The 27,196-nt window shown below is 47.7% G+C and overlaps 1 protein-coding gene across 2 annotated transcripts; it reads left to right on the forward strand.

The window, feature by feature from the left end:
* The first annotated feature begins 414 nt into the window (after positions 1 to 414).
* LOC137072732 (carcinoembryonic antigen-related cell adhesion molecule 2-like) lies at positions 415 to 27,165 on the forward strand. Of its 2 annotated transcripts, XM_067440658.1 has the most exons (5): positions 415 to 577; positions 658 to 715; positions 18,659 to 18,725; positions 26,312 to 26,650; positions 26,749 to 27,165. In XM_067440658.1, the coding sequence occupies exons 2-5, from the start codon at positions 698 to 700 to the stop codon at positions 27,078 to 27,080; spliced, it is 756 nt and encodes a 251-aa protein (XP_067296759.1). In that variant the 5' UTR covers positions 415 to 577; positions 658 to 697; the 3' UTR covers positions 27,081 to 27,165. The 2 variants fall into 2 exon arrangements, 1 of the variants encoding a protein (XP_067296759.1); XR_010904669.1 differs by lacking the exons at positions 18,659 to 18,725; positions 26,312 to 26,650; positions 26,749 to 27,165 and adding exons at positions 780 to 885; positions 962 to 1,731.
* Positions 27,166 to 27,196: the final 31 nt, after the last annotated feature.

The following is a 27,196-nucleotide window of genomic DNA, read 5'->3' on the forward strand; positions in this document are numbered from 1 at the left end:
AGAATGATTTCTGAAGGAGTATGTCTTGAGACGGGAGCAATGAGGATAAAATCAGCTTTGAACACAGGAATAAAATATATTTTTTAAATGTATTCAAATAGAAAAAATATATATATATATATAAAAATATAACTCAATAATATCGTTTTTGCTGTATTTTTGATCAAATAAATGTAGCCTTGGTGAGCAGAAGATACTTCTTACAAAACGTTTTACAATCTTACCGTTCTCAAACCTTTGACCGGTAGTAGGCCTATCCGTGTTAAATATCACAATAGCTGCTTCTCATCTCCATCACCATCTCCTTCTTCCTGACCTGCATATTCCCCTTCTCAAAGCTGAGCTTTGCTTGATACAGGCTTTGCAAACTGATTGTTTCTGTCACTCGTTTAACTTCTATATGTGGCAGGATAAGTTAATTGCTATTGGCTTGCTTAAGTATGGTGGGTAAACCAATGAGACTTAAGCAGCCATAGTATTTAAGGACCCTTATTTTGGCGGGTCTTGTACGGCCCTGTTGATTCCGGGTTCTCAGCTTCCCCGTGGCATTTCCTTTTCTGGTCCCATTGGTATACAGGTATGTTGGGCTGCAGATGGTGTAATGTGAACTGCTTAAGGCTGTGCTATGTGACAATATGCACTTTTTTTATGGTTTAGAGCAGTGCTGGTGGCTGCACTGTCCACACTGTGGCGAGTGATGGCGGAGTTCGCTCAGGTATGTTTTGCTCATCTTCAATCTTCTGATCACTTGTGTGGTATTTATTTTGTATTGCTTTCAGCATAGCGACAATGGCAAGTGTGTAAAGGCTGGTCGATGGACTGATGCATTGTGCTGGTAATGAGTAACCATGCAATGTTGCGTTAGGTGTTTTATCTAACCTGATTGTAAGTATGTCTTCCCTTTCTCACATTGCAGTTGGGTGAATCTAGTCTAACACTCTGATTTGTTTGCCAATTGTAGAATGAGGATCAGAAATCAACGTTAAATTCCCCTTTCTAGCCGCTATCCGTAACGCCGCTGCTGTTTTGTTTGCGGTTATCTTCATACTTTGTTCCTGTGGATCAGTGCCGATTTGGACAGCGTTGCTGATTAAGGCCGGCCGTGGCTGTCCATGTACGAGCTTGTGTTCGCGGGTCTATCCAATACTGTTTGATTTTTGTTAATTAGTTATTTTATTTCTCTTTTTTTTTTGGATATGTCTTTTCTGTTTGTTGATTTTTGGTTTTGATTCTTTTAGTTCCAGATTATCCACTACGATTCTTTGCAGTGTATTATACAGTTTGTTATTGAATTGTACCATTGTTTTAAATTTTATTCATTGTCTTGCTGGTGCCATCCTGGTGCACCGTGTCTGTAATTATTTTGTTTTGGTTTTCCCTTATTAGTTAGTGTTATTTGTGTAAATTCTGTTGTGCTTCTTGCTAACATTTCCTCTTTCTCCAGGAGCCAGTGTGGACTTGAAGTGGGGAACGGGGAAGGCTAGCTGCGTCTATTCAGTGGCGTGTTTCACAGTGTGCTGTGTGTGTTTGTACTGACACAACTGCTTGAAGGTGTGCGTGTGGTGCCAATGCGGTGTAAGGTTGAGGTGGGTTTGCATAACCATCCTGAATAGCAGCCGGCCTGCCTCGTTCCTGTAACCCCTGGTCCTGGAGAATTGTGTTTTTGGGCATGTCCCCAGAACGGCACATTTTAATATTGTATAATAAAATCAAATTCTTTTTGTATTGATACTCACGTCTCTCTGGACATTTCTTTGCCTTCGGTGGTAAAACTTCCCTGTGTCCTTATTAGGAGTATTTCCCTGGTCCTCCACCAGGGTGGCGTAGTCGGGTTTATTAAATTGATCTCTTTTCAAGTTCCCCACTACTGGGGAATGCCACATATAGTAACACAGCTGTTTAGTTAACTAATTTACACATCTCATCTTGCACTTTGTGACTGTTAACTGAAGTGTTGCACTGGAATTCACGCTCAGCAGCTGTGATATGAGTAAAAATGAGTAAAATTTACAAAAAAAACAAAATGACATTCTTTTTATTTTCAGTGGTGAAAAACGTAACCCATAGAATAGCTGTCGCTATAGCCTCAGTTTTGATGACCGGAGATCTCTAATTTTGCAGTTTACCATCTGATCTCACTCAGTGATTGTGGCTACGCATAACGGGATGGTACCATTCAGTAAATGGGGGAAAAATATTTTTTTGCCAGAAATGCAGAAATAAGACATCATTTTGTTTTATTTGTTACTCTGGTAGATAATACATTTACAATTTATATTTCATTAGTACTGTTACTACTAATAAAACCGACCTCTGGGGCCCCCAAAAGTTCATGGGTCCTTAGAATCATCCTAACTCCCCCCCCCCCCCCCCTTAGGTACACCCCTGCTTTCAATAAAACATTTGCAATATATTTGTAAAAGGTATTTTATGCATGTTTGGCCTGGGTTTTTGTTGCATTTACACTGTTGTGACCAGCAGGGGTCACCGTAGAGACAAGTGTCAGATTGTATGAAAATGGTGGGATGTCACATGATCTCACGTGTTGACTGAAGAGACATTAGAGATGAGACACAAGGCCACTGTGAGAATACAAATCTTAGAAGATCTCTAAATTGTGGTTTATCAAATGCACAAGCAATTATTTTCTTGACCCCAGATTTCATTTTCACCAGTTTAATTTGTATTACTTTAGTCTAATGTCATCTCTGATGTTGCCTTGTTTAAACTGTGATTCTGCTATATGAGCACTAGTTGAGGTGTCATTTCCTTTTGTTGAATAGAAGCTGTTGACCACATTAAGCCCACTGCTGGTTTCATTCTGTTCATTTGTCACTGGTATTAGGGTTGGAGAAACAGGTAAGAGCATCGTTTACTGATCGATCTTTAGATTCAAATGTGTAATGGGGAGAAAGGGGCTAGTTGTCACAAATAGATTATGAGGTTTAAGGTCAAAAGTTAAAGTGGTTTTGTATCTTGGTTACAAATAGTTAAATCTGCCTTAGATTAAAATAATTCAGTGTCATTGTATATTGTAACATCTGTTGAGTATCAAATAAACAGTAACACCACAGAGACATACGTACATTAGGACACTAGTTATGTATGTAATGAAGTAGATCTAAACTGAGAGCTTGAATTGTGAAGTCAAGGTTTGGGACACGTGTCACACATTTTTCCCTGAGTAATAATGATGATGTTCATTGGTTTTTGATATACAAGACTTTAAGGTGTGTCTCAGTTAGTGGTGTAACGGATCACAAAACTCGGTTTGAATCACATTACCGATATTGAGTAACAGATCAGTTAATTTTTCGGATCACAAATAAAGGGGGATGAGACAATTTTTATTTGCTTTCCATTTAGTACATGAAAACTTTTGGTGTTAACATAACCTATATGTGATACGTTTTTAGGGGGATCATGGATTGGGAAATAAACTTTCCCTTGAGCTTTTGATATATAAAAGTTCATAGTAATATAAGATTATCCTGTACGTTTCAGAGCTGAAAACTTCCTTGTCAGTCAAAGAAAAGCTTTTATTTACACCAGACCCAGCAAACGAATATGAATATGCCTCACAATATACAGAATATGCCACAGCTTAACATAATCGTGTGGTGAAGCACCGCCTCAACAGAAGAAGAACAACGCCTGATTCTGACTGGCTCATTTTCGCCCAGTCTCGGGAGCAGTTGTGCGAACACAGGGACATGGTGCTCAGTCACCTCAGCCTGTTGGGCCTTCGGGTCAACCGAGAGAAGAGCAAGCTCTGTCCCACGCAGGGAATCTCTTACCTCGGAATGGAACTGGATTCAGTCAGCCGGACTGCACGCCTCATGGAGGAGCGAGTCCAGTCAGTGTTGAACTGCTTGAATACATTCAAAGGCAGGACAGCGGTCCCACTGAAACTCTTTCAGAGGCTCCTGGGGCATATGGCATCTGCAGCTGCGGTAACGCCGCTCGGATTGCTTTATATGAGGCTGCTTCAACACTGGCTCCATGGTCGAGTCCCGAGGTGGGCGTGGCAGAGCGGTCAGTACCGGGTCCCAGTGACTCCGTACTGCCAAACTTTCAGCCCGTGGACCTACACTACATTTCACTACATAAGGGCCGGGTTGCCCTTAGAACAAGTGTCCAGGCATGCTATGCTGTTCACGGATGCCTCTGCCACGGGCTGGGGGGCCATGTACAACGGGTATGCAGCTGCGGGTCTGTGAACGGGATCCCAATTGCATTGGCATATCAATTTCCTCGAGTTGCTGGCAGTATATTTGGCATTGGGCCACCTCAAGGGGCTGCTACGTGGCAAACATGTACTGGTTCGTACGGACAACACTGTGGCCGTTGCATACATCAACCGTCAGGGTGGTCTATGCTCCCGTCGCATGTTCAAACTCACCCGCCACCTGCTCCTGTGGAGTCAGAAGCAGCTGAGGTCGCTTCAGGCAATTCATGTCCCAGGTGTGCTCAACCGGACAGCTGACGAGCTCTCTATGCAGCCAGCACCTCCGGGAGAGTGGTGACTCCACCCCCAGGCGGTCCAGCGGATATGGGACCTCTTCGGAGCCGCACAGGTAGACCTGTTTGCCTCTCCGGACTCGACCCATTGCCAGTGGTATTATTCCCTGACCGGGGGTACCGTCGGCACAGATGCACTGGCGCATAGCTGGCCCCGGGACCTACGCAAATATGCGTTTCCCCCAGTGAGCCTTCTTGCACAGACATTGTGAAAAGACAAGGAGCAGGTCTTGCTAGTTGCGCCCTATTGGCCCAACCAGACCTGGTTCGCAGAACTAACGCTCCTCGGGACAGCCCTTCCTTGGCTCATTCCCCTAAGGAAGGATCTTCTTTCTCAGGGACGGGGCACTCTATGGCACCTGCGTCCAGACCTCTGGAATATTCGTGTCTGGTCCCTGGACGGGACGCGGAGGTTCTAAATGGACTACCACAAGCAGTCGTAGATACCATCTCTACGACTACCACAAGCAGTCGTAGATACCATCTCTTCAGCTAGAGCCACCTCTACGAGGCGCCTCTTTGCTCTGAAATGGAACCTGTTCGTTGAGTGGTGCTCTTCCCACCGGGAAGACCCCCAAAGGTGTCCGATTAGCATTGTGCTTTCCTTCCTGCAAGATGGGTTGGAGCGAAGGCTGTCTCCGTCCACCCTCAAAGTGTACGTCGCCACAATAGCAGCGTATCACGACACAGTTGAAGGTAAGTCCGTGGGAAGGCATGACCTAGTTGTCAGGTTCCTCAGAAATGCGAGGAGACTAATCCTCCTCGCCCAAACTCGATACCCTCTATTTGCGCTTGGCTCAGGTGCTCAGAGCACTTCAGAGCCCTCCCTTCAAGCCTTTGGAGTCAATTGAGCTGAAAATTCTGTCAATGAAGACAGTGCTCCTGACCGCATTGGCCTCCATTAAGAGGGTAGGGGACCTGCATGCACTTTCGGTCGACGAATCGTGCCTAGAATTCGTGCCTGGTAACTCTCACGTTGTCCTGAGACCACGGCCCGGATACGTGCCCAAGGTTCCTACCACTCCCTTTCGGGATCAGGTAGTGAGCCTGCAAGCGCTGCCTTCGGAGGAGGCAGACCCAGCCCTAGCTTTGTTGTGTCCGGTCCGCTATCTTCGCCCTTACATTTACCCGGACTCAAAGCTTTCGGACCTCAGAGCAACTCTTCATCTGTTACGGAGGCCAGCAGAAGGGAAAGGCTGTCTCCAAGCAGAGGTTAGCCCAGTGTATAGTGGATGATATTGTCTTGGCTTACCAGTCCCAAGCCGTGCCTTGCTGATTCGGGTTGCGAGCACACAAAAACAAGTTTTTTAGATACGGATCGGAGAGGAATGTTCCTGGTAGAAAGCCACACTTTTTGACCAACAACGTATATCGGAGGCGTAGACCGGTGTCGATCGGAATTAGCCTTGGTGCGCGTCCCAACCTGGAGAAGAGTCTCACAGGTTCTGCTTCAGGTGTAACGGCACCTCTGGATAAGGGAGTGAGCGGAGGGGACCGCGACTTCGGATTCCAAACTGGGAAAAACTGGTGGCTGGTTACCTACGCTACATTCAAACGGAGAAAGGCCCGTGGATGATACTGGTAACGTTTTATGTGCGTACTCAACCATTGACAGTTGTTGACTCCAGGAGGAAGGATTGCTGGAGACCAAACATCGCAAAACTCTCTCCAAATCTTGGTTGGCTCTCTCGGTTTGACCATTGCTCTGCGGGTGAAACCCCAAAGATAAACTAACTGTCGCCCCCAGAAGTTTACAAAACTCGCCAAAATTTGGACACAAACTGGGGACCCCTGTCAGACACCACGTCTGTCGGGAGACCATGTAACCGAAAGACGTGATCAATGATAGTAACCGCTTTCTCCTTAGCTGGGGGTAATTTGGGTAAGGGAATTAAATGAGCCGCCTTCGAGAACTGGTTTATGACAGTCAAAACGACAGTCTTGATTCTTGATTCTAAGTTCTTGTGATCGGTCCAAACAATGAAAGGTACATGACCCTTTCAACCAGTGACGCCACTCCTCCAGCGCTAATTTGACGGCCAACAACTCTCTGTTACCAATGTCATAATTACATTCGGCAGGAGATAAACGATGGGAAATAAATGCGCAAGGGTGCATCTTGTCATCTGTGGAAGAACGTTGGGAAAGAACTGCGCCTACCCCCACCTCTGATGAGTCAACCTCTACCACAAACTGACGTGATGGGTCAGGGGCTACGAGGATGGGAGCCGAAACGAAGCAGCTTTTCAGGTTGGCGAATACAGCTTCGGCTGTAACGGACCTCCTGAACGTAGTTCGGGGAGAGGTCAAGGCTGTCAGAGGTGCGGCTAGTTGGCTGTAATTGTGAATAAATCACGATAGAAATTGGTGAATTCCAGAAACCGCTGTAGGGCCTTACGGGAATCTGGGCTTGGCCAATCTATCACAGCCTTAACCTTGTCAGGATCCATACGCACTCCCTCAGATGAGATGATGTGTCCTAGGAAAGGAACAGACTGTGCATGAAAAACGCATTTCTCCGCCTTAGCAATAAGCCCATTCGCTAACAACCTCTGAAGCACTCGTCTAAAATGCTGAACATGATCCTGGAGAGATGAAGAAAAAATCAATATGTCATCCAGGTCGACGTATATGAACTGATCGACCATATCTCTCAGCACATAATTGACGAGTGCTTGGAAGACCGCTGGGGAGTTTGAAAGCCCGAAAGGCATGACCAAATATTCAAAGTGCCCCCTAGGGGTATTAAACGCGGTCTTCCATTCATCCCCCTTCCTTATGCGGACCAAAGGATAAGCGTTACGTAAATCCAATTTTGTGAAGACGGACTCTCCCTGCAACCGTTTGAAAGCTGAAGACATCAACGATAAAGGATAGGTTTTCTTCACCGTGATGTTGTTCAGCCCTCGGTAATCAATACACAGTCGCAGAGATCCGTCCTTCTTCCCCACAAATAAGAACCCAGCCCCCGCTGGAGATGAGGAAGGGCAAATTAACTTGGAAGCTAGCGAATCAGAAATATATTTCTCCAAAGCCTCTCTTTCTGGGACAGAAAGTGAATATAATTCGCCTGTAGGCGGAGACTTACCCGGTACTAAATCTATGGCACAGTCGTAGGGACGGTGCGGAGGAAGACAAGCACCTCCAGACTTACTGAACACTCTCCTCAGGTCCTGGTACTCCACGCACACGATTGACAAATTCGCTGCCTTCTCCTGGAACACAGACACAGGAACAGACGTACAAGCAGACAATAAACAAGACTCATGACACGCATTACTCCATTCAGACACATTGTTGTGGCCCCAATCCTGGGATTATGCTGAGTGAGCCACGGATGTCCCAGAACAACGGGTGCCAGGGGAGAGTGCATGATGAAAAAGTTTATTGTCTCAGTGTGATTGCCAGATATGTTGAGCGTGAGTGGGTCAGTGATGTGTGAAATGTTGGGAAGTGGTTGGCCATTGAGGGCATTGATGGAGATGTGATGATGTAGTGGTGAGAAGGGGATTTGTAGTTTCTGTACCAGTCCAAAGTCCATGAAATTACCTTCCGCTCCTGAGTCCAGCAGTGCTTCAGTGTCGTGCGTGTGAGCTTCCCACCTTAGTCTTACCAGAAGGAGAGTGGATGATGATGAGGTCTTCTCAGCGGAGATCCCACCCGATAGTAGCCTCAGTGTTACTATCGGGCTTGATCTTTTTACCGGGCAGGAGTTGATGAAGTGGCCGGGCTTGCCGCAGTATAGGCACAGTCCCTGGGATCTCCGCTTTTCTCTCTCCTCCCGGGAAAGCCGAGCTCTCCCCACCTGCATGAGCTTGTGATCGGAGATGGGGCTGACCGTGTCCCTCCCGTCGCTGCATGAGTCCTCCACTTCACGAGACTGTTGTCCATGTTGGAACCGGGCCATCCTGCTCAGCCGAGCGTCAACTCTCAGAGCCAGTTCGATGAGTCCGTTGAGACTTGAAGGGAGGTCCAGCATGTAGATTTCTTTTTGGACACAGTCAGCCAGCCCATGCAGGAATCGCTCCCACTGCGCCTCCTCGTTCCAAAGGCACTCTGCGGCCAGAGTGCGGAACTGGATGGAGTACTCCGACACTAAGCGCTCTCCCTGGCGGAGATTGGCGAGTAGTCTGGCCGCCTCCCTACCCGCCACGGCACGATCAAAGACCCTCCTCATCTCTTCGTAGAGTGCCTAGAATGAGGTGCAGCATGGTTCCTTACTTTCCCACACCACCGTTCCCCAATGAGCCGCCTTTCCCGATATCAGAGTGAGCACGAAGGCCACCTGGGACTGTTCCTGCAGAAATGTCTGTGGCTGTAATGAGAAGTGCATGGAACAACGGGTTAAGAATGCTCTGGAGTATTCGGGATCACCTGCATAACCCTCCGGGGTTGGTAGACGCAGCTCTCGTGCGGAACCAGCCTCGATGGGAATAGGCTAGACGGGCGGTGTGGGCAGCGCAGTGGGAGTCCTGACCAGTTGGAGTTGACGGGTGAGCTCAGACACCTGTGTTCAAGAGCTTGGACGGCCCGACCTGTGTTGGCGATGCCTTCCTCTTGTTGATCCATTCTCGCTATGCTGCATGAGGCGAACTCGTCCCAACTTGTAGCACTTGCTACATCCATCGATGGTCAGATCGTTCTGTAATGACACACAGACTGAGGATGCAATTGCAAAACGCTCTTTATTAAATGATCAGGCCGAAGCCAAGTAGAACACACAGGGTCAGACGGTCTCAAGAAGATGAAGACGGACGCAGGGACCTCGGTGGACAGCGTGGTGAAGGTGCTCCAATCCCGTGAATGATCCAGTGAAAGTGCTCGAATCCCGGTGCTGAGTGGAACAACCAGACGACAGCACACGACGAATAACGGGCAAACTCCAGCACAGCAGGAATCACAATGATCTGACAACATGAGACACCAGTTACTGAACATACAAAGACACACACTGATGAGACCCAGCTGGCGCTCCTGATCAGCGCTGATCAGTGACCACGCCCACAGACAGTACACAAGACGAGAGAAAGACAGCGGATTCATTAACCGTGACAGAAGTGAGACGTGATGACATCCTTGTTTCACAAAATATATGGATTGGCTGTACACAAGAAAATGCAAGGTTGTCGTTTTCAGATTTATCTGGGAATCCAACTGGGACCTAGTTTCTAAAAATAGCGGTTTTAGGCTCTTAAAATCGAGTGAAACCATATGTTCTCTGAGGTCAATTGTAATCAGTGTTGATTTAACACTGGGGATTTTGCTGTGTAGGCCACAAAAGATCCATGATCTGTTGTATCCATCATTCGTTTCACTGGAAACAAATGACATATTTGAAGGACCCTTTAAATTGGAACAGCCTTCATTATCCTGTTATGGCGCAATCAGCTTTCGAGGATGCAGCCTATGAATTTTGTGTCAAGTCACCTTTTTTTTTATATACCACTTTTTTAAAATGCCGATTGTTTCAAAGCAGCCTCACAGTGTTAACAGGAATATAATGCAACATAATTTGATTTGGTTGTAAAGCCGCTCTGGTGAAAACGTTGATGTTATTCAGCCAATTTCAGTTATCATATAGTGTCAATGCAGGTAGATGGGTAATATAGTTACAATTTAGGTGTCCCCCACTGAGCAAGCCAAAAACCAATGGCAACGGTGGCAAGAAACTCCTTCAGGGCCAGAATGGAGAAAATAAACCTTGGGAGAAACCAGGCTCAGTCGGGGTGCTAGTTCTCCTTTTGTCAAACGAGAAAAAAAAAACATTATATGTTTATGATTCTTGCAACAGTACAGGTCAAACGTTATATTAGCTCAATAGATATTCGTAAGATTATTCAAAATATTGAAGTCGTCATGCTGGAGATGGGTTTATTGAGGATGTTGTGTCGAGGCTGCATTTGCAGGGGGAGTTTAATTGACACGGTCTCAGCAGACACTCCAGGATGTGTTGGTCATGTCCAGACGCAGGTCCACCATCCGATTCGGATACGGCCTGGATCCGGCCGACTGCAGTAAACCTCGGGATAAACAAAGAGACTAACATTAGCGTAGACGCCACTCTTTTTATGATGTAACGAGTACATCAGGTATTATGGGATGTGTTCCCAGTTTCGGCTGATCTAGTTAATGCAACCTAACAATCATTTAACTGATTTGAATAATACAAATTAAATGTTTTCTATGTGTATGCCATAGTAAAGAGATGTGTCTTTAATCTAGATTTAAACTGACAAAGTGTGTCTGCTTCCTGAACAATGCTAGGAAGACTGTTCCAGAGTTTAGGTGCTAAATAGGAAAAGGATCGACATTTTGCAGTTGATTTTGATATTCTAGGACACAGCTTGTGACTTAAGCAACTGCTGATTGGTTATTTTGTTTACAAGGCAGGACTTCTTGCGCTTCCATATTGGACATAGCAGTTGATCCCATTCATAATGAAAAATGTATTGTCAGTACAGTTATAAATGTGGTGTAACATACTGTAACATAAAAGTGAACAAAGAAAAACTTTATGCATTAAAAAAATCATAAACATAGAACTATTAATATAGAGATTAAAGTAGTTTGCACGCTTATCCAACAAGCTTATGTTTTTGTGGTATTAAGCTTATGTTGCGTGGATCAGTGGTTTTATTATCCTGCTGGTTCAGACCAGTTTAAGTCATGGAAAAGGTATGACTTGCCAAAGTCATATTTGAATAACACTGACATACTGTCAACAGAAACCTATCCCGTGAATGTTGTTTCTTATGCTCAAATATCATTTCATGTTAAAGCTATGTTCCAATTTGAAGGCCACACCCATTCATAGTAATACGAGCGAACCATGGGCATTATACATTTTCTGATGTGGGGGATTTATATGATTGTCACCGTAACTGTGTAACTGTCACTGTCTCACTGACAGCTGGTGATTCTGCAGCTGTATGTCTTTTCTACTGCAGATCAGTTTTATAAAGGTTTGTGAAGAGGCCTCAAGCTTAACTCTGACATGACTGATTTTCCTCACCATTGCTCATGGAGGTCATGTGATCATCACACAGAGTGATGCGACAGTCAAAGCTTCACAAGTTTGGTTTTCTCGCCTTTCTGACTAAAGAGGAAACTGCATTTATGTTTAGAGCAAAATTAAACTTCCAAGAACAAGACCACTGACAGAATTATCCGTTCTTATTATTTACTTCACTACAGCACACAGTTGGCAATGAAACATGTTTTTGATGTCACTGCTACTGCAACACAATCCAGTGTTTTACCATCCCGGATCCTGCAGTCCCCGTACCAGGATAGCAAGCCTGCATATTGTGAAAATTAAAGCAGTTATTCAAGCAATTATTGTCTGTTTCTTAAGAGCAGGTTCCTTGTCATCGATTTCAATATGATGCAATTTGAAGTCATTGACATGCCATCGCTCTGACTCCTCGTGGTTGTTGGACACGTGTGTGTGTCTACCTCAGCCAATCATGAATCATCATCACTTTATGATGTCTCCCACCCACCTATCATAATCAGTTACACTACATTCACACCAAAAGCGAATTGAGCGTCAAAAACGTTTCTACCGCATCTAGTTTGATGCATGAACATTTTGAATCCATTCGCGCGTCCGCAGCTAATTGGACGCGCGTAGAAATCGAGCATTTGAAGTGAAATAGATGCGCGTTAAAGGCGCCCCAGGTGTAATATATTAAGCATTAACAGCCACAAGTGGTTCAGCCAATGAACTACCTGGATTATATTCACTGCATGTATATTTACATAAAATATAAAGTAATGAAACTTCACTTTGCCCTCAGTGAAAATTATTTGGTAGGCAGCAATAGATTAATTGGACCAAAGATCGCCCAGTAGATGTACACAAGACGAAGCATATGTCATGTTAACCTCTACAGAGACATCCGAGCCAGCGGCAAACGCCAGTACTGGCCGAGGAAAGGCTGCTCTCGCTGGGGTTAACGAGCACTGAGCGCCCGGAGATCGCCTGGATATCACAGCTCCAAAAACGCAACAGTGTTCTTTTTAAATAGGCAATGTCTATGAGTAAAACATCCTAAGTAAACCACATATTTTAGCTTTAAACAACTACATTATCAACTGAAAAGCATTAAAACTACATTTAGTGACAGAATATCAGTATTTTTTTAATTATATGCAGGGTTTCTCATCACGTGGCAGCAGCAAGCAGGCTCCTCATTGGTTAACGCGGCGCGCATTGACGGCAAAGTTCAAATTTTTCAACTCGGGCATAGACGCAAATTCGCTTCAAACGCGTGAATGCACAAAAAGCACCACTCGCGCGTATCGCGCAAGACGCTCAATTTGCGCGAACTGGACGCGTGAATGATGCGGAACCGCGTCCATCGTGCAGCACGAAATGCATCTATCGCGCCGCAGGACCTCCAGACGCGGGTCAACGCTCCTTTGACATTGACTTAGCATGGAAATAATTCGCTCTAGACGCTCTATTCGCACTTGGTGTGAACGTACCTTCAGGCTATGTGCCACAACACCCACCCCCCAACATGTACGCAAACGCAAACACACACACACACAGGTTGCAGGGCACCCTGCTCAGGTAAAAAATGCTTCAGTGAGCTCAATTATAGTAACGGCGCATTTTATTCTCATTGACTGTAACTGAAACTCGTTATTGAAAAAAAATTAACGGTGTTTATCTATAGCCGCGTTTCGACCACAGGAACTTTACCCAGGAACCAGGAACTACTTGGTGTGTTTAGACCGCAGGTACCAGGATCTAAATGAAGTTCCAGGTAAATATTTCCCCCTCCAAACGGCCCTGCTCGCGATATAGTACTTTTTCAAAGTTCAGGAACTTTCGAGGGCAGGACTTAGGCGCTGAACATGCTGATTGGTTGAGCTCAAGCAGCATTTTACTTCAACCGGCATTTTAAAAGTCTTTTGCGAGGTTCGGTCTACGTTCAGTAAATATCAGTCTTGCTCTCTGTCTGATGGCGCGCGTTCATCTCAGCCATCTCACGTGCAATGTCCGTAATAGCTGATAATAATATACATTGTCATTTTAAATCTAGCTTTACAAGCTTTCTGAAAATGCTGCATGCTGCTGAATCTGCATATTAGTGCTCTTTTCTGTCGTTGTTAATTACCTCTTTAGAAAAATTATACATAACCAGCAAAAGCAGCACAGCTTGAATCTCTTCCATACTCGTTATACATTTTTTTACAGCCTATTTTTCACCATGTAAACGACCTGACCGATTACTTTTAAGTGTGCGTCCTTACATGACGTGACAGGGGTAAACTTTTTATTTCCGATGAAGATAATGTTGGAACAATGACACAGCGTATATTGCCCCAGGCAGTTTTTACTTTAACTGCGCCTGACAGAAGATTTTTTTTTTTCTGAGATGATTATTACACTTTACAACAGATAAATAGCTTATTTAATACTGTATTAGTCCTGGTGGCTGTTAAGAGTTGCTATGGCTACAGTTATCACATTCCAGCAGGTGGAGAAAACGTCTCGGTTACGTATGTAACCCTAGTTCCCTGAGGGAACGAGACGCTGAGTCGAAACGCTGTGAGAACGCCTCTGCGTTAATGCGCCGTGAAGCGCGTGTAGAACCATTCCATCGGAAAATCGATCGATCGTCGGCGTGATGACATCATCGACCGGAAGCTATAAAGCGTCCGTGAAAACAAACAGGAACTAGCTTCTGATAAAGCCTGAAGTAAGTGATCACGGGCACGCCGGGAGAATGGCAGAGCGACGCAGCGTCTCTTTCCCTCAGGGAACTAGGGTTACATATGTAATACTGCTCTCGCTGGGGTTAACGATCGCTGAGCGCCCGGAGATCGCCTGGATCTCACAGCTCCAAAAACGCAAGAGTGTTCTTTTTAAATAGGCACTGTCTATGAGTAAAACATCCTAGGTAAACCACATATTTTAGCATAACCGGCCTCAACCTTAAGGTAACACGGAGGAAACGTGTAATAAGAGGGTGTCTTCCCAAAGACACTCCACCTAAAGGGACGTGGAAGGCACCCAAGGCCGCCACGTACACCTTTATTGTGGAGGGGGTCAACCCTGCCGAGAACCTTGCCCGCAGAAACTCCAGCACTGTACCAACCGGGCAGTTAACTGGGTCCCACTGGCGTTCTCTGCAAGTTTCCATTTCAAAGCATACAGCTTCCTCGTGGACGGAGCACTGGAGTGAAGGATGGTCTCAACGACCTCGGCCGAGTGACCCTCCTCTATGAGCCTGGCCCCCTCAGAGGCCAGGCCCAAAGTTTCCACAACTCTGGGCGTGGGTGCAGGAATCTCCCGCCCGCCTGAGAGAGTAGATCCCTCCTGGTCGGAATCTCCATCGGAGAGCCTTCCAGGAGAGATATCAGGTCCGAAAACCAGATTCTGGTCGGCCAGTACGGAGCCACTAGAAGTACTTGGGCCCCGTCCCGGCGTACTCTCTCCAGAACTCCTGGAAGCAAGACAATCGGGGGGAAGGCGTACAGGGGCAGCCTCGGCCACTCCTGTACCATGGCATCCAACCCCAGTGGGGCTGGATGGGACAGAGAGAACCACTGAGGACAGTGAGAATTCTCCACCGAAGCAAATAGGTCTATCTCTGCTTTCCCATACACCTTCCATAGGAGCTCCACCACCTCGGGGTGGAGTCTCCACTCCCTGGGCCTCGGCCCCTGCCTCGAAAGGCTGTCTGCTTCCTGATTTAGGACCCCTGGGATATATACTGCTCTGATGGACAGCAATTTCCCTTGGGCCCACAGGAGGATCCGACGTGCCAATTTGTCCAATGGACGGGACCTCAGACCCCCCTGGTGATTTATATAGGCGACCACCGATGTGTTGTCTGTCCTGACTAACACATGGTGGCCCCTGAGGTCGGGCAGGAACTGTTTCAATGCAAGAAACACTGCGAACATCTCTAGCCGATTTATGTGCCAGTGCCGCTGATGTTCCTGCCATAGACCCTGGGATGAACGGCTACACATGGTCGCACCCCAGCCCGTGAGAGAGGCATCTGTCGTTAGCGTTACGCGACGAACATGAGCCCCCAACACGGGACCCTGAGATAGAAACCCCGGGTTTTTCCACATGACCAGAGCACGTAGGCATCGCCGTGTGACTTTGATCGTGCGGAGCGGATTTCCCCTCGGGGAGAATCCTTTTGTTTTGAGCCACCACTGTAGCAGCCTCATATTCAGTAGGCCAAAAGGTATTACGTTGGACGCTGCTGCCATGAGACCTAACAGTTTCTGGAACTGTTTCACAGTGACGGCCCGGTCTAGCTTCTGTTCTTTGACTGCTGCCAGGATCGATGTTATGCGTGTCAGCGATAATTGCGCCCGCATAATTACCGAATCCCAGTTCACACCCAGAAAAGTGGTTCTCTGAGCCGGAGAAAGCACACTCTTCTTGGCGTTCAGCCTCAACCCCAATTTCGACATGTGGGCGAGAACAGCATCTCGATGCTGAACCGCCATCTGTTCGGTATGCACTATAATTAGCCAGTCGTCGACATAATTCAGTATGCGGATGCCCTGCAGACGCAACAGCGCCAGAGCTGCATCCACACACTTGGTAAATGTGCGGGGTGACAGTGCTAGACCGAAGGGAAGCACCCGATATTGGTATGCCTCTCCCCCGAAGGCAAACCTCAGGAACTTCCTGTGATGTTGAAGGATGGAGACATGAAAATATGCATCCTTGAGATCTATGGTGACAAACCAATCCCCCGATCTGATCTGCGATACAATCTGTCTGAGTGTGAGCATCTTGAACCTGAGCTTGGCCACAGAGCGATTTAGTAGACGCAGATCTAATATCGGGCGTAAGCCCCCATCCTTCTTTGGCACGATGAAGTAACGGCTGTAAAACCCAGACTCCCTGCCGGGAGGAGGAACCCTTTCTATAGCCCCCTTTCGCAGGAGTGTCTCTACTTCCTGTGCCATCACCAGAGCCTGCTGCGGGCCCACCTCTGTAGGTAGGACACCGCTGAAAGGAGCTGGCCGCCTTTTGAATTGAATGGTGTACCCTCTTTCGATTATCTGCAGGACCCAACGAGATATGTTTGATAGACATTTCCACTCGTCTAGAAAATCTACTAAGGGAACCAGCCTCTCGAGGCTGGCCTCTGGTGTACTTTGAATAGCAAGCACAGCGCCCTGAAGCGGCGAACCAGCAGGGAACAACTGACTTGACTGCTCGGGAGCCCCCCGACGGGGGCGCGGACCACCCTTGGGTGGCCCCCGGAGACCGACTGCGCCCCGGCATTGCGGCGGGGTTGGCAGCGCGGCCCCCAGAGGGTGCCGCAGGTAAACGTGTACCGTTGGCAGGGGTAAACACCATTTCCCTACGGGGGGAACCACCCTCAGCGTCATGACGCTTCTGGCGTCAGGAACGCTTAGACGAGGCCTTCTTGGCGATCAGGACTGTCCTCAGATCAGCCAGGCCCCTAGAAGGCCTCGCCTGAGAGCGCCGCCCCTCGTCCCCGCGCTGAGGGGGAGTTCGGGTGGCGACGCTCTGTTTTTGTTGAGCCCTGTGAGAGGAGCTCGTACTCGGTTTGGGCTGCTTGGTGTCAGCAGCAGCCCCAGGGACCTGGACCCGGAGAAGCAGAAACTGCTTCAGCGCCGCAGCTCACTTTTTGACTCCTGGAACCTCTTGGTGACAGTGTGACTGCGTCACCGAAGAGGCCACCAGGAGAAAGTGGCGCGTCAAGCAGAAGGCTTTCTCCCTCTCCTTGATGTCTGTGGGGTTGAGCCAAAGATGCCTCTCCGTGGCCACCAGGGCTGCCATAGAGCGGCCAACACATCTGGCCGTCTCCTTGGTGGCCCGGAGAGCTAAATCGGCAGATGTTCTAAGCTCAGTGACAATATCTCCCCCCACAACATCAGTACTGTCCAGATCCCTCAGCAGGTCAGCCTGATACGCCTGCACGATAGCCATCATGTGCAGGCATGCAGCAGCCTGACCCGCTGCCGAGTACGCTTTGCCCACCAATGCCGACATTGTCTTTAAGGGTCTGGTGGGCAAAGTCGGGGCCTTCAGGGACGATGCCGAGGAAGGCGAGAGATGGCTCGCAAGCGTCTCTTCAACCTTTTGCATCGCCCCATAACCGTATTGTTTCAGCCCGGTGATGTTACTGTAGACCGAGGTCTGCGGGCTGAACACGCGATAGGATGCCGGTCTCCTCCATGATCTTGCCACCTCAGTGTGCAAGTCATGGAAGAACGGCAGGCCCCGCCATTGAGGCTCTGAAGCACGAGAAGGCAGGAATCTTTCGTCTAGTTTGCTAACACGCTTTCTTCCTGCCTCAGATCTCTCAGTGGGCCAGTCGATGTTGAGTCTGGCCACTGCCTGCGTCAAAACCTCAACGAGCTCCTTGCATGCAGGGGACTGAAGTGGCGAATCTTCACTCTCGATGCTTTCAACGTCCACCTCCTCGGAGCTGGACAGTTGAAGCACCGGCGACTCTCTCGGCGGGGAAGAAACCGCCATGCGTGCTTCCATGCCCCGAGAAGAGCCGCTGGACGGTGCAGGTGAGGTCAGAGATAAGGCAGCGCCCGTCTCTAACCCCTCTGCAACATCCAATTGTGAACCCCACGACTGCAGCCTTGGCGGCAGCGGGACCAGAGCCGCGGGGAACAGTCGCGCTCAGTCCGACATCACCGGACTCATTTGCCTAATCTTCACGGTACTTTATTTAGCAGTGGAAACGCAAACAGTTTCAGGTCTGGGGGGGGGAGAAAAGTTCCTGTAAAAACGCTCCTGGTACAAATTGTTCAGGGTAATTTTGGTGGAAACGGGGCTTATAACGCCGTTATTCCCATCACTGCTGAAAACACCAATGCTGGTTCCAGCCTGATCATTGACTGCAACAGTGCACTGACACAAAAGTCAACTAAGGTGCTTTATAATATTTATTTTAGCATGAAAAAAGGTCATCATTCTGGCAGTGTTTTACTGTCTATAATGTGCTGTCAATCAAAATGGGGCGAGGAAAGATGTTGGACAGTTACAAACTCACGTAGTGCAAACATGACTGTTGCTGTCATTGTCTTGAATAAATAAAGTAGTGTTTATTATGTATCATGCAACATTAAAGCTGAAAAATAATTCACTGTACATTTGTTGTAGGTGTTGATAGTGACGTCAGTCAGAATGGCTCCTCCTCTTCCTCTGATCGTTCTGCTCATGATTCACGGTGAGTCAATGCAGCACTTCAGAAATGCTCAGGAAGTTTTGCATAGTGCATTTAAGTACATGCTGCTGCTAATTTGTCTACTGTGAACTGTTCAGTGGTTAGTCAGAAAGAGGATGTGAGTTTCTGTGTTTATTTCTGCAACATCCTTCTACAAAGCTCATAAAGTAATAAGATCATTTATCACAATAGTTTCTGAGAAATTGATCTTATATTTCCTGTCATGAGTCACTGTACATATGTGAAGTTTTCCGGTTTGGATATTTTTGTGGGAAACCAAATAAGAACGTTCTGTATGAAAGTAAATTGATGCCATATAGAATTGCAAGCGTAGGGTAAGATTTGTGAAAGTGTACATAAGATTGCAAGCGTAAATTAAATTTGCATGTGCAAGGTAAGTTTTGCAAAGGTGTAAATTGCCTTTCAAGTGTAAGAAAAAAATATTTGCAGCATTTTACTGTTATTCATAAGTGTAATTCATGTATTGTGAAACTGCAGCTTCATGTTAACGCAAAATAAATATGATCTGTATTCTTCTGACTTCCATTTTTCTGCGCTTACCCTTTCGACACGTTTCTGTCACGGTTCAGAAAGAGAAGGATTCAATTTGCAGGACAGAGTGTTTATTAGAAACCAGGAGGGGACTACAGAGGAAGTGTCAGGAATAATCAATGGCAAAAATAAGTCCATAGAGCGGTAATGCTCAACCCAGAGAAGCCTGTTCCGAAGATCCGGGACGAAGGATGAGACTGGGTGTGTGACTGGCCGAGGTGGCAGGAGAGGCTGGAAGGAAAATGAAGAGGCAGCGGAGGAGCTGATGGTGGCAGAAGGTGAACACCACCCAGCAGCCTGGGTAACAGGGGAACTGGAGGAGAGAGAGAGAGAGAAAAGAAAAAACAAGACCTGACCTGAAAGCAGACACAGGGAAAAAAATAAAAACCGAAATATTCTAATAGAAAGGGGGGGAAAGTAAATAATAAAGCTGAAAAAATGATAATAAAATAAATAAGAAAAAACCCAGGTCCAAAGCTAAGCTCAAGGACCAGCCAAAAACACAAAGAAGACTAAGACACTAAGCTGAAGAAAAAACAGCGTACTAGACGAGAACTAGACTTTCTAAACAGGAGGAGCAAGACGTGACTGACACAAAGAACAAACACGATCTGGCAGGGAACAAAAAAACACAAAGGTAATATAAAGGGAGTCTAATGAGGGAAGCACGTGAGTGTAATGAAGAACTAACAGGGTAACAAGGGGACGGGGCGACAGCTGACAATGCACGCAGCACACAACACTAATGACGAAGCACATGACGAACGAACACAAACACCACCCGCAAAAGCGCGTGCACAGACAAGGCGGCCAAGCGCGCCGAACAGTGACAACACAAGACAGATCAAACCAGCGTCCTGACAGTACCCCCCCCCTCCAAGGGCAACACGGTTATATTAACTGTGGTTGACCGGTACCCAGGTTATATTAACTGTGGTTGACCGGTACCCAGGCTGCTGGGGAGGGACAGACACAGTAGGGTTCAGAGGGGAAGAAAAAACAGGTTTAACTCGAGAGACATGGAAGACAGGGTGCACACGACTAAGAGCAGGCGGGAGTCTAAGCCGCACCGCCGCCGGACTCAGAACCTTGGAGATGCGGTATGGGCCAATGAACCTGGGTGCTAACTTGCGTGATGGCACCTTAAGAGGCAGGTCCTTAGTGGATAGCCATACCCTCTGCCCACAGACATACTTGGGCGCTGGAGTCCGGCGACGGTCTGCTGCCACCTTGGCACGCCTCCCTGCCCGGAGTAGGACCCTTCTAGCTCTTCTCCAGGTTCTCCTACAATGCTGGACAAAAGCCTGGGCAGAGGGGACAGCAGCTTCAGACTCCTGCGAAGAAAACAAAGGAGGCTGATAACCATGCGAACACTGAAAAGGGGACATACCAGTAGAAGCCACAGGAAGTGTGTTGTGTGCATATTCTGCCCAGGTGAGCTGCTGGCTCCAGGAGGCTGGATTATGTGAGGCCAGACAGCGAAGCATACGCCCCAAATCCTGGTTGGCCCGCTCGGACTGCCCGTTGGTCTGCGGATGGAATCCTGAAGTCAGACTTGTAGTGGCCCCAATCAGATGACAGAATTCCCTCCAAAAGTGGGAAACGAACTCGGGCCCCCTGTCAGAAACCACGTCCATAGGAAGACCATGAATCCTGAAGACGTGATCGACCACCACCAGTGCAGTTTCCTTCGCAGTGGGTAGTTTGGGAAGGGGAATAAAGTGCACCATCTTGGAAAACCGGTCAACCACAGTTAATATAACCGTGTTGCCCTTGGAGGGAGGGAGGCCAGTAACAAAATCAAGGGAAATGTGAGACCAGGGGCGGGAGGGGACGGGCAAAGATTGCAGCAGACCAGCGGGAGGCTTGTTAGAAGACTTATTCTGGGCGCAAACCGAGCAGGCTGCCACAAACTGTCTGGCATCCTGATCCATGGTGGACCACCAAAAGCGTTGACGGGCAGAAGCCAACGTTCTCCGCACTCCTGGATGGCAGGCCAGCCTCGATGAGTGACTCCACTCCGACACGGCTGTACGCAACGGCTCAGGAACAAACAACAGACCATCAGGGCACCCCACCGGAACCGCCACTCCTTGAAGGGCCTCCCTGACCCTTCCCTCGACTGCCCAGGACACGGCCGCCACCACAACTTCCCCAGGCACAATAGTGTTGGGCGACGACTTACTCTCAGGACAGTCAAAGAGGCGTGACAGGGTATCCGGCTTAACGTTCTTTGACCCGGGCCGGTATGAGAGGGTGAAACGGAATCGGCCGAAAAAGAGTGCCCATCTGGCCTGCCGTGAGTTCAACCTCTTGGCTGTACGGACATATTCAAGGTTTTTATGATCCGTCCACACCAAGAAGGGCTCAGCCGCGCCCTCCAGCCAATGGCGCCACTCACCCAGGGCCAACCTAACCGCGAGCAGCTCCCGGTTTCCGACATCATAGTTCTGTTCAGCTGGGCTCAGGCGGTGTGAGAAGAATGCACAAGGATGCACCTTCCCATCCCGAGGGGATCGCTGAGAAAGGACTGCTCCTACCCCAACTTCAGAAGCATCTACCTGCACAATAAATTGCAGATCAGGGTCTGGAACTGACAGGACAGGTGCAGAAGTGAAACATCCTTTCAGTTTCTGGAAAGCTCCCTGAGCCTGGTCCGACCACCTGAAAGGAACACAAGTGGAGGTCAGAGCGGTCAAGGGGGCAGCGGTTTGACTGAAGTTCCGGATAAACCGTCTATAGAAATTAGCAAAACCCAGGAACCGCTGTAGAGCCTTGCGGGAGTCGGGGACTGGCCATTCGGAGACAGCCCTTACCTTAGCCGGATCTACCTTAATCCCCTCCGCTGAGATTATTTGCCCCAGGAACGGAACTGAGTCAGTGTGGAACATACATTTCTCTGCCTTGACGTACAACTGGTTCTCCAGAAGACGCTGCAGCACCTGGCGTACGTGCTGAATGTGTACCTGTAATGAAGGAGAAAAAATTAAGATATCATCAAGGTACACAAAGACAAATCTATTGATCATGTCTCTCAACACATCATTAACCAGGGCCTGGAAGACAGCCGGGGCATTAGCAAGCCCAAAGGGCATAACCCTATATTCAAAGTGCCCAGTGGGGGTATTAAATGCTGTCTTCCACTCATCACCCTCCCTGATCCGAACCAGATGGTAGGCATTGCGGAGATCCAACTTCGTGAAGACCCGCGCTCCCTGCAACAGCTCATGGGCAGTAGACATCAACGGCAGGGGGTACCGATTCTTTATGGTGATGTCATTCAGCCCACGATAATCGATGCAAGGGCGGAGAGAGCCATCCTTCTTCCCCACGAAGAAGAACCCCGCGCCTGCAGAAGAAGAGGAGGGTTGGATGAGGCCAGCTGCCAATGACTCATGGATATACTTATCCAGAGCCTCCCTTTCGGGTCCTGAGAGGGAGTATAGGCGGCCTTTAGGCAGAGAAGAGCCAGGGAGGAGGTCAATGGCACAGTCATACGGCCGGTGTGGAGGAAGAGATGCCGCCCGGGACTTGCTGAACATGCGTCGCAGACCAAGGTACTCCACCGGAACACCGGCTAGATCCACAGCCTCCTCCTGCAACAAAGAAGAAACAGAGACAGAAGACGAAGCCGCACCCAGACAAAACTTATGACAGAAAGAACTCCATGCCAACACAGAATTCCCTGACCAACTCACATGGGGATTGTGTTTTACCAGCCACGGATGACCCAAAACAATGGGGGTGCTAGGAGACTGAAGGAGGTAGAACACCAGCTCCTCCCGCTGGTTCCCCGAAATGACTAGGCTTATAGGGTCAGTGACATGGGTTATTTGGGCCAAGACAGAACCGTTAAGTCCCCTAGCAGTGATGGGTTTCTGGAGACGGGAGGTAGGAATTCTCCAACGAGCCACCAAATCAGCATCAATGAAGTCACCCTCTGCACCAGAGTCAACTAACACAGAGCAATGTCTCAGAAAGGGACCCCAACCGACACTGGCAGGAAGGAGGGTGCGGGAGCAGGGGGAACAAGACAATGGAGTAACGCTCACCAGTACTTCCCCCCCTACTGGCGAGCCCTGGCTTTTAACGGGCATTGTGCAGCAAAATGTCCTGGCTTACCGCAGTAAAGACAGAGTCCCTGGACTATGCGGCGTTGTCTCTCCTCAGCTGCCAGACGCATCCGCCCCACCTGCATGGGCTCCGGCTCAGGAAGAGGCTCAGGACTACGGCTGGTGGCCACCAATGATGGCGAGGTACTTCTCCACTGAACCCGTGCAGATTGTTTCTGACGACGCATCTCTAGACGAGTCTCCACTCTGAGGGCCAAATCCACTAGGTCATCGAATGAAGTAGGTAAGTCATGAATGGCAATCTGATCCTGGAGGTCATCGCTAAGACCCTCCCGGAATCTGTCCCAGAAAGCCTCCTCGTTCCAGCCGGTTAAGGCAGCAAGGGTACGGAAGCGGATGGAGTAGTCTGTCACGGAGTGGTTCCCTTGTCTCAACCTGGCGAGCTGGCTAGCGGCCTCCTTACCGGCCAACGAACGGTCAAATACCTTCAACATCTCCTTCTCGAACAGCTCAAAGGAGGCGCAGAATGAAGCCTTGGCTGCCCACACAGTGGTTCCCCATTCACGAGCCTTGCCAGTGAGCAAAGTGATGACGAACGCCACCTTGGTGGTCTCAGAAGCATAAGTGGTGGGTTGCAAGGCAAAGATGATGGAACACTGAGTCAGGAATGAACGGCAGGACATGGGATCTCCATCGTAGGGAGTGGGTGTAGGCACTCGAGGTTCTGGAGTCAAACTGGATTGGGCTGGTAAGGAACGGGCGGCGACAGCAACTGATCTAATGGAATCTTGGTCCCTCCGCAACTCTCTAAGCTCCGCCGTGATGTCTGCCATCTGGCTGGCCATTACCTCAACATTATGGGTGGTGGCTGTAAGCTGGGAGGCATGTTGTCCAGAATCCCCTGCTGGGCGACAGCAGTCCGGACGGATTCTGGTCCTGCTGAATCCATGACTGGCCAGATCGTACTGTCACGGTTCAGAAAGAGAAGGATTCAATTTGCAGGACAGAGTGTTTATTAGAAACCAGGAGGGGACTACAGAGGAAGTGTCAGGAATAGTCAATGGCAAAAATAAGTCCATAGAGCGGTAATGCTCAACCCAGAGAAGCCTGTTCCGAAGATCCGGGACGAAGGATGAGACTGGGTGTGTGACTGGCCGAGGTGGCAGGAGAGGCTGGAAGGAAAATGAAGAGGCAGCGGAGGAGCTGATGGTGGCAGAAGGTGAACACCACCCAGCAGCCTGGGTAACAGGGGAACTGGAGGAGAGAGAGAGAGAAAAGAAAAAACAAGACCTGACCTGAAAGCAGACACAGGGAAAAAAATAAAAACCGAAATATTCTAAGAGAAAGGGGGGAAAAAATAAATAATAAAGCTGAAAAAATGATAATAAAATAAATAAGAAAAAACCCAGGTCCAAAGCTAAGCTCAAGGACCAGCCAAAAACACAAAGAAGACTAAGACACTAAGCTGAAGAAAAAACAGCGTACTAGACGAGAACTAGACTTTCTAAACAGGAGGAGCAAGACGTGACTGACACAAAGAACAAACACGATCTGGCAGGGAACAAAAAAACACAAAGGGAATATAAAGGGAGTCTAATGAGGGAAGCACGTGAGTGTAATGAAGAACTAACAGGGTAACAAGGGGGCGGGGCGACAGCTGACAATGCACGCAGCACACAACACTAATGACGAAGCACATGACGAACGAACACAAACACCACCCGCAAAAGCGCGTGCACAGACAAGGCGGCCAAGCGCGCCGAACAGTGACAACACAAGACAGATCAAACCAGCGTCCTGACAGTTTCTTTCGCCAAAATACGGCCAAAAGCATTGCAAGACTGTGAACATCGATTTGCAAGCGAAAAACAACAGAGTTGGGAACTGCAAAATAGATTGAGCGTGTAAACCAACCTTTGTGTGAAAAAAATTAACTGTTGCAAATGTCTAAATGACTTGTTGTGTGCATAGGACAAAAAAAGGCTCCGAAATAAACCGATTTGTAGAGTTCCGACTTTCTTTTAGCTGCCCTTACAGTTTTGGCACAAGTTTTTCAAGCGCGAGGAGTAAGGCGGGTCCATCTTCTTCTGGAGCCAATCAAATGAGCTGCTCGATTTACTCTTCTCTGATTGGTTCTAGAAAAACCTCAGAGGCCAGGACACATCTTTATCTTCATTTTACTTTTAATGCACAAATATATATATATAAATTAATTCATTAATTCATTAATTCATTCATTCATTCATTCATTAATTCATTAATTAATAATGTGTATAAGTGTGCGTGTGTGTGCGTGTGTGTGAGTGGATGTGTCAGTATCACACTCTTAATGTTTTAGAGTGTCACCCCTTTACTGCTGTGTACTTTTTTTCAGCATTGTGGCCGATTTGTAGATTGTACACACAAATATTCAGAGAATTTTTGTATTTTTGCCGATTTCCCTTTCGTTTCCTATGGTCGGTCATTTATGACCGAAGACAATGAACGTTACTTTTTTTTTAATGACCAGTTAGCATGCTCGAATCATGACCCCAATTTTTTTGTGTGTTTACATACCTAATGCTAAAAAGTCACCAAGTTTCATATCATTCTGATGAAGCAGGGATTTTTAAAATTTTAAAACAGAAAATTTTTCGGTCAGAAATGACCGAAGAGCACCAGAGGGTTAAAACACCATCTCATTGTGGACGGAAGGCCAAAATAGAGAGAAAAAGATGCGTTTTCAAACAAAAACATATTAGTGTGGACATGGCCCCAGTCTGTGTGTCTCTCTCCCTGATCCTCGTTTCCAGATGATTTTATTATGTCTCCCCATGGCAATTACTGCAACAAGAGACGTGTTTATCATTTGCACTTGACCCACTTACAGCTTGTCCTCCAGCACTCTCAACCCATCACAGACCTTGCTAGACCAAGCCCCATCACCACAACAACATTTAAAGTTTAATGAATTCTGTGTTTCAGGGGTTTCTAGTGCTGATTGGGGTGTGAGTTACAGTCCTTTACACATCTGTGCACTAAAGGACTCAACAGTGATAATGAGATGCTCTTATACATACCCTACTGCACGTCAGATCATGGAAGTGTTCTGGACCAAAGACTCTATAAGGGGTGAAGAGCCTTCAGATCTGTCTGAGGACCCTGAATACAGTCAGAGGCTTCAGTATCTGGGAGATAAACAGCAGAACTGCACCGTCAGACTGAGTCATGTGACACTGAAGGATTCAGACGAGTACTATTTCAGATTCATCACTGATAAAGGAAAATGGATTGGTTATCCAGGAGTGACTCTTACTGTCACAGGTGATTTTGGTGAGGTTTATCTCTTCTTCTGTGCATTATGTTGAATAATAATCAGTGTATGACAGCAGCACTAGATATAATGTGTGTGTTGTGTTCAGATCTTCAGGTGGAGTCTCCTGAGAGAGTGACAGAGGGAGATTCAGTCCGTCTGACATGTAAAAGCAGCTGCACTCTGACTGACAGAGCAACATTCATCTGGTCCAGAAACTCACAGCCATTAACTGAGAGAAGAGACGGAAACAATGAACTCCTGCTGCAGTCAGTCAGAAGAGAGGATGCAGGCAGATATAGCTGTGCTGTACACGGACACACTCACACATCACCTGATGTTCATCTCAATGTCATGTGTGAGTACAGATTCATTTGTTGTTTAAAATATATTTTTTTATTATCAAGGTTCGTGAGGATCATGTTCTATATGATCAATTGACACAAGTAGAGAGCACTCAGCTAATCAGCAAAAAGAGGTATATATGCGCAGCAGACCTCTGGTCATTGACAGTTTATTAGCATTCTCAACACACTGCTCTAAGCAATTTCACAATG

Source organism: Pseudorasbora parva, chromosome 4 (genome assembly GCF_024679245.1).
Source record: "Pseudorasbora parva isolate DD20220531a chromosome 4, ASM2467924v1, whole genome shotgun sequence".
Classification (NCBI taxonomy): domain Eukaryota; kingdom Metazoa; phylum Chordata; class Actinopteri; order Cypriniformes; family Gobionidae; genus Pseudorasbora; species Pseudorasbora parva.